We start from the raw sequence: 15,223 nt of genomic DNA on the forward strand, positions 1-15,223 counted from the left end.
CCCCCCCCCGGAATACTCCTCTGAGTCAATACATACTGGTGAAATTGAGGATGTCTGTAGTGACTGCTGTTATCTCGCTGTAACAGATACCTCTGACCTCCTCCCATGGTCCATTCCCTTCATATATGTGTGCTGGCTGTTTGCAGGGTAAATGGGTACATCTGCAAAAGGGGTTGAATGTTTCAGGCTGTGGTGTTGCATCATCTGGGACTGAAGTACTAGAAAGCAATTTAGAAGCCCTAACAATGTTCCTATGAGAGAAAATGCACTCAAGATTAAGTGAGGTTCACTGGCATACTCACTCCATGCTAATGCAGAGAGGGAAGTAGACTCAGCTGGCTGTTCTGAAGGTAGGACCCATCTCCAGATTTGACCCCTCAGGGTTGAGCTGCTCATCTGCTTCCATTCACCTGGGAATAGCAGCCTGGAAGTGTTTGCTGGCCGCAAGTTATTTTCTTGCTGTGGAAGGAGAGCATCCCTTGCTTTTCTGAGCCGGCAGTGATAGCGCTTGGTGCCTGTATGGCAGCTGACCAGCTGGAGCACTTCGTCAAACCTGGAAAAACTGGGATCCAAGCCTTTCTCAATTGAATGGGTTATTCCAGGAGATGAGAGCACTGTCATGTTTGCTCTAAAAATAGCTGCCCAAACCCCCATCTCCTTTTGCAGTCAGGAGCCTGCGTGGCTGCGCCTGGTTTTCTTCTGCATGGAGATGTCCTTGTGTCCATGTGCTGTGGGTGACCTTTCCAGATGTGGTTCTCCAGGGGGTTAAGCACATGTTTTGCACCAACCCGAGGTAACCTCAGATGGGAGGGATCTTCCAAGATATTCAGCTTGAGACAGGGACAGTGTCTGGGAGCAAAAGTTTAGCTGTTGATCTTGTTGTCGAACATCTAAACAATTACAATTTACTTTTTCTGCTACATTTTCTAAGCTGCCTTGCAGTTGCCTTTTTCATCCTTCAGCTGATTTCAGGGTATTCTGCAGTTCTCAATTTAAGGTGGATTTGTCTCAACTTTCCCTTTGATTTTGTCTGACTTAACTATTGTCAGTCCTGCACTTTCCAAAGAAAACATTGTATGATTGAGAAGCCAGCTTATACTTTAAAAGCCATTAGAATGAAAAATAGTGCGCTTTAACCACAGTTCCCATTTCATTGATGGGGAAACTCGAAGTGCAGGGATGTGAAAAGACTTGCCTCCTGCTGTAATTACATCATGATCCTGTGTGTGTCGAGCAGTAGCTGGGGTAACAGCAAGTCCAACTCCATCTGAAAATGAATAAATAAAGGTACCAATGAGGCTGAATTCCTTGAAGGAGGAGGAAGAAACTACAGCTGTGATTTTGTGCGGTCTTCTTGGGTACAGTGCAGCTCTTTGGGAGCTGTTTAGAGCTTTCCAAAGAGGGGAAGAAAAAAAAAAAAGGGTTTAAAAAGCATATTTCTCCTTTTGTGTCCCAACATAATGCAATAAGCAATGACCCAAGAAGCATCTGATTCATGTTATGAATAGCGGAAACAAAATGAAACTTGTCACAGCGACAGGTTACTCTTACTCATCTAATCCAGCACCTAAACCAGCCTCTTTAATGAGGCATCATAACGCCAACATCTGCAACAGGTTTTAGAAGGAGATACATTGGGAGGAAGGCTTCTTTCCTGGTTTGTGAATCTCTGTGCAGCCCATGGACTTTCTGATAAGTAGGACTGCACTGGTTAGGTTTTTCCTGCATGAATAAACAGCCAGAGATGGCAGTGGTCGTCAGCACCAATTTTGCTTTTCTGAATTCATGATTACTGGTTGTTAGTGTTTTCTCATTAAAAGCAGAATGCTAAAGTAATGCTTGAGTGCTTCGGTGTTGCTATCTAACACACGCTTCATTTTCGTAAGTATTTTTAGACTCTGTGTGGGGAGGGAAGTCAGAGTGGGTGGTTAGTGGGTTAGATAACGTACTTCAGAATTCCCAGTATGAACCATGGGGGGAAAACCAGCTTAGAAATCACATGCTTCAGCTATAAAAATACAGTGTACTTTTTTTTTTTAGCAACTTTAAAAACTGTTAGCCAGCATGCTAAGAATACTTTTCCCTTCATGGTCATTTTAGAGAAATTTACCTGTTGCTGGTAGAGCCGATATCCCTCAGGGAAAACTCTCCCCCTGCCAGCTAAGGGGTCCTGAGGTCCTGAATTCTTCATTTGCTCAGACTGTCGTTGTGGTACCAAATGATGACCAATTCCCCAAAACTGGACAGATTTCCAGACCCTGAAGTGGAAAAGAAAGATGTCTTTACACGCTTAAAACAGTTACTTCTTTTTGGAAGGTGGATAATATTTTTGAGCTAATAACATAAGTGATCTTTATTCTTTTGAACTTAAAGATTTTGTTCACTTCATTGTTACTTCCAAATATTGCTGAGGTAATCTATTAAAAAAAAAAAGCATTTGAAGGTAAACATTTTAACAGGCACAGAAACCAAGTCTGAGAAAGAAGAAACGGTTACTCAGAATTGCTCATACTTTGCCTGTACACAATCCACATGCATTTAACTGCAGCACTAGAAAAACAAATATCTAAAAAGGTGGAGTTGTCCTAATGCCAGCAAAACACCCTGACGGGCAGGTGCATTGTCTGTCTTATTTTGGTTTTTAGACCTAGTAACAGCATTTGGGCCTTTTTAGAGATAATTGCATTTTGCTGCCTTAACTAAGCCAAAGGTTCAGAGGTGTGCCACTCTAAAATCCCTTTCTAAATTGTTTTATAGTAGTGTTAAAGCCCAAGGTCAGGCTTGGCTTTTCCAGTGAACCCGTCCCTTGGTGAGGCAGACTTGCTTTCTCCCTTTGGTTTGAGGAAGGAAATATATTTAGAGGAAGGAGCCACGTCCACCTTCGTTACATCCCGTTTCGGCTCTCTGAAACCAGAGATTTTCAGATCTGAATGAGAGAGTGACCTCTTTCATGAATGGACCAAAATGGAATGTTTTCATTTCCAATGGGCTTTAAGCCAAGTAAATATTAGTCGATCCAAACTAGTTTTGAAATTAAATTATTCTTATTTGTTGGAGCATTCCAGAGAATGGCTTTGATCTGTCTGTACTTTCACCAAGGGGATATTGGCAGGCTGGCCTCCCATTTCTAGCCATTCGGGATGAAAGAGGGGTTATAATAACCACCTTGTGTGGCAGTGATACTGAACAGATGACATTTTTTGGACAATATTAAATGAATAAAGGTAAACATACTTCAATTAAAATGTTTTTGGAGGCTGAGTGCAGTAGGGCTGTTGGAAAATCTTCTATGCGGGTTGGAGGAATCTGCCTGCATTTGTAACTGATTTTCTTTAACTCCAAGAATGTTGGAAAGCGAGGGGTTAGTTCTGTGTGTTATTTCCTTTTCAAATAAATACGGTGTTTGAATATAACTTTTTAAAATCAAATTATAATTGGCAGTGAGCAAATAAATTGTTAACTGGAAAGTAGAGATATGTGGTGAAGGAAGATGGTTTTTGTTATTTAGTGCTTTGCTCTTTTGCTTCTGGAATCTCTATAATCACATCACTCACAATGAGCTGTACCAGGCACAGCACAACTAAGAGGTAGCTCAGATGACACCTGTAAGTAAAGTGAGGCACACAGCAATTAACTGGCAGAGTACTGCTCTTTCTGTGAAGACAACATTTAAAGTAAAAAAAAAAAAAAAAAAAAAAAATCAGTTACTTTCCTCTTCGGTCTTTTGCTGTAGGGTCTTCCAGAAGAGTAGGAGGGAGCAGGGTGGTGGAGACTATCCCACCATGAAGTGCTACTTAGACACAGCTGAAGAGCTTTTTAAGTTGATATCAGCTGATGATAATTTGTGCTCTCCCTAGACTTAAAAAACAGCTGACATAAATTGAATATAAATATAAATAGTGGAATAATTTGCTTGGAAGGTACTGCTGGAGATCATCTGCTCTGACCGCCCTCCAAAGCAGGGCAACCTTCAATAGTAGGTCAGGTAGTCAGCTATCTTTTTTTTTAAGTCTCATCTTAGATTTCAGGTTATGTGGAACCTCTGGTGTTGAGGTTTCTTAGATGTATTTACATGTTCTTTTTTGTCATTAACAAAATATACAAATTAGCTTTTGCAGTAATGCTGCAAATTTTAATTGCTTTTCTTTGAAATGTGAGTAGTTCTCATGGATAGACAGGTGTCTTCTCACGTGCAGTCTGTGTGGATTTTCTTTCCTTTCACAGGAATTGGACTGTCTGTACTTGATTTCTGAGTTGAATAAAAGAAAAACCTCCTTTAACAGATACCCCTTTAAACAATCAGCCCTGTTGATGAGCATCCTGAAGCTCACCTGCGTTTTAAGTCCATTTAAGTACTTTGTATGTTCATGCCTTAAGGGAGGAACAGTTTGAACAAAGACGATGTAAAAACCAAAGCAAACCAAAGGGTTTGTAGGTTAAAACTCCAGCTTTTGTTTTTTTGAACATCCGCTCAAAACTGGATCCATTTGCTTGAAATAGAATATTTAGTTTTCCACTCAGCACGTGAACTGGTCATGCTTGAATTTAAAGCTTGATTTATTTCTTTTTGCACCTGTTTTTATTTTAACACTGACTATATACAATATATACTTTTGCTACATGGTTCCCTTCTCCCCGGCTGGAAGTCTGGTCTGGTATTATCATGTGAGACCTTCCTAAGATGTACATTTGTAACTCTGCAACCTCTGGAAATGCGAAGTAGACTCACTGCTCCATTTATCTTTTTTGAATTCATGGTTTTCTTTCCTGTGTGTTATAAGACTGACCCATATAGTTGTTTTTAAGACCAGGGGCTGGTTGTGTACTGCACTGCAAAATCTTGTTTCTATCAAAACAAGGTGTAATCCTGCCTCTGGCAAGAGGTACCAGACAAGCCAGATCAGAGGAGGAGAACTGGACATGAACTTGGAGGCGGCAGCTGTGGTGGGGTGAAAAAGGAGCTGAGATGAGGGAGAATGGGGGAGACGTGGGAAGCAACGCTGACATGGACGGGTGTACAGGAGGGCTTGGAAGTCTCGGATTTTGCTGCAATAGTTATATTTCACATTGAGAAGCAACAAACTGAGGAATCTTAAGGGGAAGGTTTTAAATGAAATGACATGCGTATTCTATTGGATATGCAAATTAGAATTACATAATCTACAACAATAATAATAATAAAAAAATCTTTTCCAGATTTGCAGCCTTAACCATATGCTCAATGGGGTGGTGGCAGAGAGCTGGCTAATGCAGCTGCAGTGTAAAACTGGGGCATCCAACTGGTTTTGATCTTGATAGAAAGGGGGCAAAAGGTCACATCACAGTCTGTTGTTTTCAGTGTCTCGTAGTTTATATAATTCTTTGGGCAGATAAATGATGTATGGTGGCATCAAATGAAAATGTTCCACTTTGTTGTGTAGTAACTGCGAGCCATCCTCTTTCCTTGCTTTCCCTTCCCCATAGAAAATTGAAGTTGGTGGATATTGCTCCTGTTCTTGTCCGTGCAGGTGTGTGAATTTCAGGAGTATATCCTGTATCCTTGTGCTGGGTTAACTGTGATAAACATGTGTGCCCTTTATGAATATAATTTTTGCTGATAGCAAAGATGAGCAAAAGGTGAGATACTGAAACAAAGCCTGCCTGAAACTAAGCAGGAGTGTTCAGCCAACAGATCACAACATATTTCTTTTTGAGGCTTGAAGAACTGATGGTTTTGATAATATACAGAGCTTTATAGATGAGTGAGAAGAACTACTGCTGTCTGTACAGCTACAGTTACTTTTTTTTTGTAAGGAAGGTGGAGAAAATCTCAATGGATATGAAGTTTCATATCTTTGTTTGCATATTGTGGATGAAAGATGCACTCAGTGATTCAGTTGGTTACACTGGAACTATTAACACAGTGGTTGGCTTGTACAGGGGAAATGTGAACTCTCAAGCAAGAATTAGGGAATTTGTTCAAATTTATGAAGACAGCAGCAATTTGAGGCCACTATCCAAATCCCAATTCTGTTGTTTTAGCTATGCACGTGTGTGTGTGTGTGTGTGTGTGTAAATGTGTGTATGTGTGTCAAACTTGGTGTGATTTCACCATATTAAGTTGATATTTTGATTATACCCTTGAGATTTCTCCATATCTCTTCCCAGAGCTGCACTGAACATATTTGCTAGCTGGTTGGGTAGCAGTGATGCTAAGAGGCATGCTAAGGATGACTTGCATATCTGAAAATTAGGACGGGCCCGAGTCGTGTGAAGGGAGTGTATGAACAGGGAGGAGGAGCCTAGTAGGTAGAGAAGGGTTTTTTTTATACGATGCAGGTCTTGCAAATATAAACCTAACCTTTTCTCTTGTCCTTTTTCCTAGGGTGACTCTGTTATTACTGTGCAGCTGACTGAGGAAGATAAAGTTGAAGATGATGTAGTTTTTTACTTGGTCTTCACTGGGTCAACTGTCCAACACTGCACAAGCACGAGAAAGATTAATCCTGGGAGTCTGGAGACAATTTCTCCTGGTAAACAATCACATTTCTTTGCATATCAGTGTATCAGTCTATGAAATTTGGCTAATTCAAGTGAACTAAACTTAATGCTGTTTTGTTGGTTGTCTTTTTCCTCGTTTACACATTCATAGAGAGTAGAACGAGTGGTTTGGGTGACTGCTTTTTCCTTTTAAAAATCTCTCACTTAATTTCGCTAGAATTATATGACTGAGATTGCAATTATTTGATGTGTAACTGTGGGGTTCTGTTGTAGAAAATACGCAGTTATATTTGCATATAGTAAAAAGCTTTTAAATGGGAGCAAGTTATTGGAAGACACATTTGCCAGGTTAGAGATGCTGTTGTCCAAATGGTGTACAGCCTGGTAAGTCCTACCCACACTTAGGATATGCTTAACTTTGTGAGGTTCATTGTTGTAGTCCTGGTGAAAATACAGTCCTTTTCCCCTAAACCCTGTTGTGTAGATCAGAGCCAATACAGTTTCTTGTGGCAGTGGCAGGCAGTGTATGGTGCTTGGTGCCATCCCTCCAGCACAGCCAATTCAGTCAGGGTGGGTTTTCACGTTAAAGCCCACCGCTCTTCTTAAGCCTTCATGCCGTTAACAAAACAAAACAAATCGGTGCAGCATTTTCCTTTGGTGACTTCAGGACCGTGGGAATGAGCGTGTTCCAGGCTGCAGTCCTTACCATTAACCTTTCATTCTGACTTGTTGCTATGCAGCACATTGATTCCAGTGTGAGAAAAACGCCTGACATTTTCACTATACGCATTATAGCTTAAGCCATCAAGTGTATTTCTTGGGTTTGCCTTTTTATCTATCTCATAAGTATTGTTTTAAAAGAGATGCACGTGAAGTAAAATTTGGCCTAAGGAGTTTATCCTCCAGGGAATGAATGGCTAAAAGTTGGCTGCTGTATTTTTTCATTTCCTCCTCTTTTTGTGCTGTTCGAGTTGTTCGTTGCATTGGGAAGAGAAGTCTTTTTATGATTACTGACAACTGGAGCCCCGTGCAATCAATTAGATTAGTGCTTATTTTCTCCCAGAGGAGGGAGAAGAAGGGGTGACTCCTTCCCTGCCTTTGTGTGGCGGGCACGGGGCTCTGCCAGCCCTGCTTGCAATGACCTCACCTCCCCCTCGGGACCGTGGCTGCATCGCCAAGAAAGGAACTGAAAAGCTTCAGTGTTCCCCTTCAGCCCGTGCGGGAACCAGCAAATTTGATGGGATTTCCGGGCGGGAGCGGTGCTTTCCTATCACTGCTGGCCCTGGCGGCCTTGGAGCAGCAGTGGATGTGGCTGGAGCTGTTGGCTCACAGGTGGTACCTGGGATGATGCTGGGCTCTGCCTGTCCTGCTCACCCCAAATACAACTGTCACTGGGGAGAGCTCCCTGGGGCTCCTTCTGTCGCTCTTAGTGGGAAATCTGACTCTGTGATTCAAAGGGACAGGAGGGAATTGCTCTCAATTCATCCTTTAATTATAATGGGCTTTTCTTTTTTTTTTCCCAGTAGAGTTGTGATCTTGTGGTGTGGGATGCTAGATAGGGATGGTTGCTGTCCCAAAATACAGCTTCTAACAGCAAAGATTTAACAGACCTTTTTGAAAAGTGGTCCCATTCCTGCCAGATAAGCACTGTCTGAGGCTGCGGTGCGGCTGCGGTGCAAGGGAAGAGGTGACATCTCAGATGTAAAGCAGCCAAGTGGATAATACACTCTTCTGTGCTCATAGGTCATTTTGGAGAAACTACCTGAGGAAAAAAAAAATAAGACTTTAGTGATGAAGGGGAGTGGTAGGGAGAAGTAAAATGGAAAAAAACAATGTTTCTCATACCCTTCACTGACACTGGTACGTTTATCCAGTGTTGCTTCAGTACTGACTACTCTGATTTGAGTAACAGCATGACTTATTTCAGCCCAGCTCTTCCTCCTCCTCCTTCCTGAACTCGGCAGTGAATCTGTAATCATGTGTTTACACTGTATATTCGGCCAGTTGCCTTGGAGATGGTTGTGGTGACTCAGAGCTGGTGTTATTTGACCTCACTGCAGGATTAGCTGTGAACAAGAGACAGTGTGTGGGAGACCAGCTCTTGTTTAAACATCCAGGCCTGGGCACTTTGCAAGTGCTCTGCAAGGCAGCTTTTAGCCAAAATCTCATCCTTCACTTTCAGCTCTGAGCATCTTTAGTTTGTCCCTGCAATGCAAGACATGTTGCTCATCCCTAGGAGCGCAGCTGCTCCTCTGGGATGGCTTAGGTGGATGAAGGAAGGGCTGATTCACTCCTGAGCATACCAAGCCTCTCTGCTTTCCTGCCTTGAATCTCCTCTGCTTCCCCTATGGGCATGGAGGCTTTTCCTTCATCCCAGTCCCAAGTCCTCAGCATTTCATATGGTCTGCAGCAGACTTCAGATGAAGTGCATCAGAGGCAGGAGTTAAAGGGGTAACAATTTCTTTTAAAGCTAATGTAAAAACAAAACCAGATCTTCAATTTCAATTTTTTTTTTTTCCTTGACTTTTTCAGTAGTTGTGGTGATGTATGGAGGCGTAAAAAACAGAAGGAGAAATGATTTGATTACATTTGCTGCCAGAATTAAGTAGAATGTTTTAGCAAAACTTTCAAAGGAAATGACATTAGAAATAAATCTCAACAATGTAAGGTGGTTTTAGATTAAAAATTGAAGAAAATGGAATGGAAATATAAATTGTCAGAATACATCCTAAATTCTCAGTGTGTGTGAAAATACATCCTGACTTTACCTAAATAAAAGCTTACATCTGCAGCATCAAATGACTGCTGTGTTTTATATAATGACTAGAGCAGTCTGCTTCTTATGCTGTCTTTATCATCAACCTTAAACATGGAATAGATAGAGTTAACAGTACTGTTCAAATGTAAGCTTTTATTTCTGTACATAATAAAACAAAGGACTTCTGATTGTGTATTTATGGGAGCAGCTTTTTTTGCCTGAAGATATGGCTAAATGTAGATTCAGCAGTCACTCAAAGGACAAAATACTACCTGTATTTCTGTACTTGCTCGGAAGGATGGGGTGGGGTGGTTATCCTGCCCCACTGCTGGCTGTGTTAACTTAAGAGACATAATTTCCCCTTGTAAGAAACAGATTCTTATCTGAGCTGATCTGTCATAACTTGAAGTATCAAAATAAGCTATTGAGATACACGAATTAGTCAGATGATGATGCTTTCTGTGCTTCCACTAGCTCTTTTGCCAGCCTAAGGATAAACCAGGTTACATCATCCAACTAAACTTCTGTTTGCCTTGGTGAAAAGGTACAAAAAACTTATTTAACTATTGGTTTACTGTTACAATGCTTTGATTTCCAATTCATCTGGTTCAAATTCTCTGTACCTGAAGAAATTTTTCTTGGTACTAAGAAGAAATTTACTTGGTACTTGGTACTAGAGGCACTCTGTAGTTCTGCAGAACAATTTCAAACACTGTCATGTCAGACACCACATTAAGGTCCATCCGTGTCGCTGGCAGAGATGTAATAGCACTGATATTACTTGAGTTTGGTTATCATTAGTTGCAAAAGCTTGGTTGCTGGGATTTGTTTATTAAGAAAATACCAAAGGTCCAAGCAGGGAAGGATGCAGAGAGATGATACCAGCTCTGCTGCTAAAGCTAAACTGCTATTGCTGCTGGAATTGTACTGTTGGGGATGGATGTGTCCACTTATGGTTACTCATCCTACTTAATGTGGGTCATAAACTGAGCTTTGCAGCAAGTCCTTATTACTGTAGTAACCAAGACTGTCATAATCTTTAAAATATTTTTTTCTTCACAGCATCTCTGCAGGGTTGGGAGGGTAACTGAGACACTGAATGACCAAGCATATTGCATATGGTAGTGGAGAAAGTCTGTGTGAATGCAGGGAAGTGAAACTCCATTGCAAGACAGCATCCTCATTGCCTGCCTCAGCTCTGCAGCTTTCCCCCTGGTGGGCAAAAAACCCCTAATAACAAAAAGCCTAAATCTTGATCTGGCAAACAAACCATCAAAAGAAGGAACGATCTCATCCCTGTCCAGGTGTGTTGAAAGCCCTAACCTCAGCCTGTCGTGAGCAGTGGAGGCATCTCAATGTTGGGAAGCTCTTGAGCAGATTTAAGAGAACTTTCTTGCAGGAAAAAGCTCGAAAAGCGAGCTGGTGGGCTAGGAGCTGGAGTATCTGTGCAGTGCATCTAGTGTGAGTTTGTATGCCGTCATGATAATGGCTGTATTATTGGGCACAAATTTTGCTTTGCATTTAAAGACTGGTGTGTAGTACGTGGGAGATGCAGAAGAGCTCGGTGGAGGAAATTTGAAATGAAATCTGAAATTTCAGATAGGGAGAGACAGTCCAGTAGTGTAAATCCTGTAAATCCTAAATACTGCAGCAGCTCCTAATCATGTAGGTGAACGGTAAGAACTACCCTGTCTATAAGCCAATTCACTGAAACAGTCAGTAAGGTAGTTTAGTGAGATATAATTGCCTTTGTGTGTATTGTTGCAATGTGTTGTATCACTCTGAGCCTTTGTTCAGTAATACCTAAATCACTTTTTTCTTGTTGATTGATCTCAAAAGGTGCAGGATTCTTGTATGGGTTTCGAAAGGGGAGGAGGAGCAAAATTAGAGGCAGAAAAAGGGCCTGAGAGACTGTCTGTCAGCTGGTAGCTGCTTGCCAGCAGTTTCCAAAGGCCTGAAAACTCCTGTTTACTCCAAACGCCTTGAGTCACTGGGAGCTCTCTCTCCATGCTTAAGCTAAGGTGGAGAAGCAGGTTCAGTCTTTAACTTGTTCTTAATCCTGTAGTTCTCGGAGTTGTGGGGGTTTATCTCTTTCTTTTTTCTTGCTAGTTAAAATGATAGACTAAAATTAATTTCAATTAGCTTGGAAATATCTTCATTTCAGACTTTTCTTTTACTGTGAAATCCTTTACATATGTTCATACTTTATATTCTTTTACCACATACTGTGTTTTCCCCTGAGAAACAACTTTTCATAGAAAAAGCTGTATTTCATGAATTACAATCTTTGTACTGGTAGACCAAAAGGGTAAACAAGTTGCATAACAAATGACCACTTGGCAGTACCAGTTGTGTATTTGAAAATACTCTTAATTATGAAACAAAAAACCCACTAAAATAGAATGAAAGAGCATAGCCAAGAAGACTTTTTGCAGTCCATCCTCTTTGGTGTACTTAATTGCTCTAGGCAATGTAATTAAAAGGAAGTGATGCCAGTTCTATGTGACATCAGTCACAGGAAAAAGTGATTGAATCTGTATTGAAATTATTTAAGATGTGTGGGGTCTTACACTTTTATAGTTTTTTAGGGCATGTGCAGTATAAAGGGCCTTTAAAAAAAAATCTTTCCACACTCCATATTAATAGTTGAGGTTTTAAAAGGAAAAACAAAGGCTCCTGTCTGTTGCTGGTACTGTGCCTATGTATTTCATAAGGTCTCCTGTGTTACTGTGAATACAGTACCTGTGTAAATCACACAAATGCACTTCAAATATGGGCTCTGATTTTCAGAACCAAAATTCGGTATTTCTGAAACAGAAAAGAACCACTTTTCGGTGGCTACAGGAGATCCCTTGGCTTCCCTGTCCGTGTGTCACAGATGGCAACATCTCTTCGATGCAAATCCAAGATACTCCATGACATTCACCACATTTGTTATCTGTCTTTCTTATCTGCTTAAATCTCTTTATAAGACCTCTTTCCAACCCAGCTCCACCATAGTAGCTCAGAGGATGCAATTAGCACTGGAGTCCTTAGTCACCTACCAGGCAAACCCAAACATATGCTTCCAGCAGGGCTTTAAATAGCTGCCCAGGCTGGGGGCCCATTGTTTGATAGCTCAGATGTGAATTCTGAAAATAGGAGGTTTGGACAGGATTTCCACTTTTAGAGGAGTAGGAAATGAAATCATGTTTTAGTAAAGCTCTGTTTAGGGGTGCTTTGTCTCCATGTGTGCCTTGTTTGATGAGAAAAAGTCTGAAGAGTTTTGCTGCTGCCCTTGTAACAACATCCCAGATCAAAGACACAGGTACCAATTAGATGGACAGGTCTAAGGCCATACATTAACTTGTCTGCTAGTGACTTACAGCTCAGAAATCTCCACCTTTTCTCCCGTTCATTGTTTTGCATCGATCATGTAGAGCAGGGAGTGCTATCAGAGTGATGCATCTCATCTTGTCAGGGATAGGTACAGTGAGCCCAGAACCCCATGTTTTTATTTTTTGTTTTTGTGTCTTCCCCAAAGCAAGCTTCGTGAAGTGGCTGAGTAAGGAATTCTTTAGTTCAAGCATTGTTGTCTCATTTAAGATAATTTTTTAAAGCATGGTTTTATGTGAAGGTGAGGAATTTGCTTTATCACAGCAGAAGCAGTCACTGCGCCCATTTCTGCACAGAGTGAAACAGCTTTTTAATTTCTGTGTTTTTTCTGCAGTATGTTGGCACGTCTCAGAACAGCTCCAAGTGGTGAATTGTTTCCAAGCTAAATTTAAAGTAACTGAGGAGCAGAAAGAGAAATGGGGTAAAATGCAATTCAGGAAGAATTAAGGGATGGGTTATTTGACTTTTATAACAGTTAAGCCAGCTTATAAACAACCTTATTTCATACCGTGGCGAAAAGAAAGCATGGAGAAGCCTAGCCATACACATGAAGTTATTCTGTGCAGTCTGAGACGTCAGCAAGGTAGAAACACTGTCATGTTTGTCAAAAGAGTTAAAATTCAGACTGGGATACTGCTGGATGATACCAGTGTGGTGATGTATTTCATCATTTGATTTTGATTACTATTTCAGCCAAAGGGTGCGATTTCTGTAGAAGACTGAAGGCAATCAGGAGGGGCGCTGGGTGGCATCGCGAACCTGATTGCACTGTAAAGCTTGGAGATTTCCCTTCTGTGGGTGCACTTATCTGTGTGATTTATTCAGTTACATGTGTTTTCAGCCTACCAAAATGAAAACCTTTACAAATAGGCTATAAATAGGCTCATCACTTTTCCTGACACACCCAGGTTTTTTTTCACTTATTAATGAGTCAGACTTTTTTCTGTTCCACTTCTAGGGAAGGTGTATGAAGGAGTTAGAGCAGTCGATAGTTGAACACTGATGCTTGCAAAGTACATGATTTGGTGCTTAACCCATCTTAGGAGAAAGCCCTGCTGTCTACCAGCCGGAGCAGAAAAGAGATGATCAAGAGCAATAGTGTCTGTTCTGGCACTGCCCGGAGCTCTTTGTGATCATGGGCAAGTTACTTAACCTTGTAAAAACAGATTTGGGCTTGTTTTACAGATTATAACTACTTATCTCCTGCAAGTGCCAGAAAGCTTAGCTCACTAATGCTCTGGGAAAAAGAACTGTTGAAGTTCAGATATTAGCCTGGGCAAATAAAGCAATGGTCTTTGATGTGGAGAGAAGTGTTGCCCCACCAACTGTTCCTTCAGAAGGTCCATGTGCTGGGGACATGTTTGCTTACATCGTTCTGTAGCGGTTTCAAAGCAGGGGGGCAGAGACCTCTTGAGCAATCTTTTTAGTATTGGCCACGCTTGTTACTTATCGGCTCCTCTTTCATTTGAACTGTTTGCCAAAAGTCAGAACCTGTCCCATACTCTCACCCCCCAAGTCTGACATCTTCTCAGATGTGAGGAAGGAGAACATCAAAGCATTGCGAGCGGTTGCCCTTTCGAAGAACATTCCCCAGGGTTTAGCATGATGCTTGTTTGATCCTATTAAATGAAAATGGATCATCAACCTCCCTTTCAAGGCTGAGTTAGGTATCTGGGGGAGTTTCAAGAGAACCATTGTTGACTGCGGATCAGGACGTGGCCTTTTTGTCACCTCCTCTTGCGTTGCACTGAACAGTCCTGTAGCTTTGCTTAACTTTGGGGCTGGTGTTTAACATATGCTTCATGCAAGGGAACTTTGTGTACATCCATGATGTACTGGTTTAAGGAGACCATGTGTCTTGACTGAGGTTTCTCTAGTTGTTGTCATAGGAGTTTTTGCTGTTCTGCAGAAGAAGACTTTGGCTTCATGACAAGGAAGTGACTGTCCTGAAGGGTTTCTCTGTAACATGGGCCATGTTTGCCTCCTGCTTCAGTCCTGAAAGTCAGCTGCCTTTCTGGCAGAGTAGCTATATTCTAGGTTATTTTGCAGATGGGATTCTTATGGGAATAGACAGAAGATTGTTTAAAAAGGAAAAAAAAAAAAAGGTTTAGCTTTTTTCAGGCTATTAAGGAGTCTTTTATTACGATTTTGTTTCTAACTCTGCATTCTAGCAAACTTCTACTGTTTTGCATGAGAGAGAGCCAACTTCACAGCACTTGAGTCAGCTCCCCTAGGGTAGCACAGTGTTCTCGCAGGCTGCATGCAACTCGCTGCTTTTGTGGAGGTTTTAAACAAAATTAGTAAGTCTTACCAGCTTCTTATCCTGATGTTCTTAAGATGATGAGCAAAGCAAGAAGGTGGAGGGATATACACTTCTGACCTGCATTAAAGACGAGTTCTCCCAAAGCTGTACCATCTCCCCACTTCTCCCTTGAGCATTGAGGTTCCTAGTGTGAGGACAGGTGGAGTTTGTGAACGGGTTTCATCTGAGCTGCTGAGATCTCTGCCACTGCCTGTCCTATTGACTGGTGATGTATTACAATTCACGTGCCGTATTTCCAAGAACAGTAGAAGTAGGTCTTCCTACCTTATCCTTTCTTATAACATCAG

At 41.4% G+C, this 15,223-nt stretch overlaps 1 protein-coding gene across 14 annotated transcripts in view; it reads left to right on the top strand.

Annotated features, from left to right (window-relative positions):
• Positions 1-15,223, top strand: part of AKAP13 (A-kinase anchoring protein 13) — a 217,799-nt gene that overhangs the window by 74,469 nt on the left and 128,107 nt on the right. For all 14 annotated transcript variants that reach the window (XR_003399121.1, XM_026855851.1, XM_026855855.1 and 11 more), the window contains one exon: positions 6,365-6,512. Coding sequence is in view for 13 of the 14 variants with exons in the window: in XM_026855851.1 (XP_026711652.1) it covers positions 6,365-6,512 (148 nt within the window). In the remaining variant the exon portion in view is untranslated. The remainder of the gene's footprint in view (positions 1-6,364; positions 6,513-15,223) is intronic.

This window comes from Athene cunicularia (genome assembly GCF_003259725.1).
Source record: "Athene cunicularia isolate RWA chromosome 10 unlocalized genomic scaffold, athCun1 chr10_part1, whole genome shotgun sequence".
In the NCBI taxonomy this organism is placed as follows: Eukaryota; Metazoa; Chordata; class Aves; order Strigiformes; family Strigidae; genus Athene; species Athene cunicularia.